A 2500-nucleotide genomic window follows, 5' to 3' on the forward strand; every position below is an offset into this window, starting at 1 on the left:
GACCAGCAGATTTTTTTCTGCACCGATAGAGTGTGTTAGTCATACTCGCAAACTTCCTTAATTCTTGAGCAAATGTGGAAACACCCTTTGATTTTAATTTTCAGAGAGCCGAAGAATTGCTGAGCTGAATACACCTTGAGTGAACTTGTTTAAAATTGATGATTTGTATTGCATCCATGCGTCGTGCAACACTCTGCCTTCTCACATATCCGAGCACGCACCGAAGAGTTTAGCGGCTGTACCGCTTTGTTACCACGTGACCCTTCCTTGGAGGATTACAAACGCAGTGTGATCAGTGGCTCCCACATTTATACTGTGGAACTGTGCTCCACCAATTCTGTGACAGTATAGTGAGCGGGGATGTTTTAGACCGGGCAAGACCTTTGCTGGTGATACCGTTGCAGGGAGTTGTGCTCAGTGGGATCTGCATTTGTTGCAGGCGCTGGTGGTGTGTGTGACGTGTTTCGCCGGCGCACTGCTCTTGGATGCTCGTCGTGACCTCTTCCTGTGGGTCGTGCCGCTCCTGCTGTCGGCACTGTTCGCCTACTTGGTTGCAGACACTTTCCTCACAGTCTTCCAGGCCGTCGTGGATGTCCTCTTCCTGTGCTTTGCCATTGACACGGCACACAATGATGGCTCGCCGGGTCGCGAGTACTTCATGGACCGCTCTCTCATGGTGTGTGCGCCATCCACCAATGTTAAAATGTTTTTTGTTGTTTTTTCTATTCTCACTTTTTGAGGATTATATATATATATATATATATATATATATATATATATATATATATATATATATATATATATATATATATATATATATATATATATATATATATATATATATATATATATCGTCCTGAAAGTCTCCCCCCAAAAAAACAAAAACAGATTGATGTACGGATTAATGAGGGTGTTATGCAGCAAATAAAGGACAAGAATGATGTTTATTACTCCCTCATCACTCCCTGCACTCCTTTTCCTCCCTTTCCCTCCATCATAACTTTTCCTTCTCTCACTCATCCTCATTGCCATGCTCTTTTTCTTTTGTCCAATTTCACTCCCACTCTCAATTTTTCTCAAATTCATTTTCCTCAGTTTGCCTCCCCACATATTCTTGGGAAGTATAGTCCACGGTACTGTCGAGTGCACGCGTGCAGAAAGTAATGGAGCTCATCTTCCTTTTCCATGTGCTTGTAACAAGTCGACGTCTCTCTCCGAAGCTTCATCCCTTATTTTCTCTTGGTGCCACTCTAGGAGTACGTGAAGAACAGCGAAAAGGCTATGGCGGAACTAGACCGCAAACGGCGGCGCAAACAGCAAGATGATGGCAAAGAAGGGAGGGACAGTCACCCTGGTGTAAGAAGAGCATGGCTCTAGATCCTCTTTAACGATGTACAACTGATTGATTGATATACGTATGTATATATGTATATATATATATATATATATATATATATATATATATATATATATATATATATATATATATATATATATATATATATATATATATATATATATATATATATATATATATATAGTATACTTTTAGGCAAGTTTGTCATGGCTCAAACTCGTGTAATTAACTGTCATGTTGCATCATCTCTTTGCAGGCGGCCAGTGCAGTCTGATTTGAGGGTTCTTCGGAACAGTAAGGTTTGCTACCCCATCCATATGACAGACTCATGTGCAGATGTATGTCGAAGGATGTGGTCATCGACCAGTGCTGATTGCACCTTCTTTTATAATCGATGTTTCGACTTTACAAATGACCACATTGTTACCCTGAACCATTTTTTTCTTTTCTTTTTTTCTTCTCCTTTTCAACCACTAGTCCTTTGTTTTATGTTTTCAAATCTTGGAAGTGGGAATGGTTTGGAGAAGTATGAACACTTTCACCATGCCTCATGATTGTTTTTTTTTTTTTTTTTTTACTCCCTTCTTTCCCCAACTTTGTCTCGCACCTTTGTACCGCCACTTTATACATTTTCTTAATCATTTGCATCAATATTTCCGTCGCCTAAAACTGACCGACCTTTGACTTGAATTTCCACACTACATATTAGGGATTTTTTTTTCTTTGTTTTGCTTTCGGTTACATCACACGGGACGAGCTTTTTCTCTTCTCTTGCTGCTATACTTCATCTTGCTGGTTCACGGCCAATGGTTATTGTTTTGCTTCCTGGATGCTGTAAGGCCCAAATACAGGCCTGATTGCAATGTTCCATGAATTATTTTCTTTTACTTTCTTCAAGGATGAATCTGACATTGCTGTATAATTTGGTGGAGGTCAAACATATCTATAATTTCCAATCACCCCCCCCTCCCCACCCCCAATAACCCCCAAAACTGTTCCTGTTATCCTCACTTTTTGAACTTCTCTTTGGTGTCCTTATGCTTAAAGACATTGTCTTGTGTTGGGGTCAACACATGTTTCATGTATGTTTCACCTTTTTGCTTTTGTTTGCTTATTTTCAAAAGGAATAACAGTGAAACCTCA

General features: G+C 39.8%; 1 protein-coding gene across 1 annotated transcript in view; it reads left to right on the plus strand.

Annotated features, from left to right (window-relative positions):
• LOC147025353 (choline transporter-like protein 1) overlaps nt 1–2500 on the plus strand; it is a 75542-nt gene that overhangs the window by 72189 nt on the left and 853 nt on the right. Inside the window, exons 14-16 of the mRNA XM_085886248.1 lie at nt 440–676; nt 1255–1356; nt 1614–2500. The exon at nt 1614–2500 is cut by the window's right edge and continues 853 nt beyond it. Coding sequence (XP_085742374.1) covers nt 440–676; nt 1255–1356; nt 1614–1631 — 357 coding nt within the window. The 3' untranslated portion in view covers nt 1632–2500. The remainder of the gene's footprint in view (nt 1–439; nt 677–1254; nt 1357–1613) is intronic.

Source organism: Eptatretus burgeri, chromosome 6 (genome assembly GCF_056783735.1).
Source record: "Eptatretus burgeri isolate ZD-2024b chromosome 6, Ebu_testis_v1, whole genome shotgun sequence".
Lineage (NCBI taxonomy): Eukaryota > Metazoa > Chordata > Myxini > Myxiniformes > Myxinidae > Eptatretus > Eptatretus burgeri.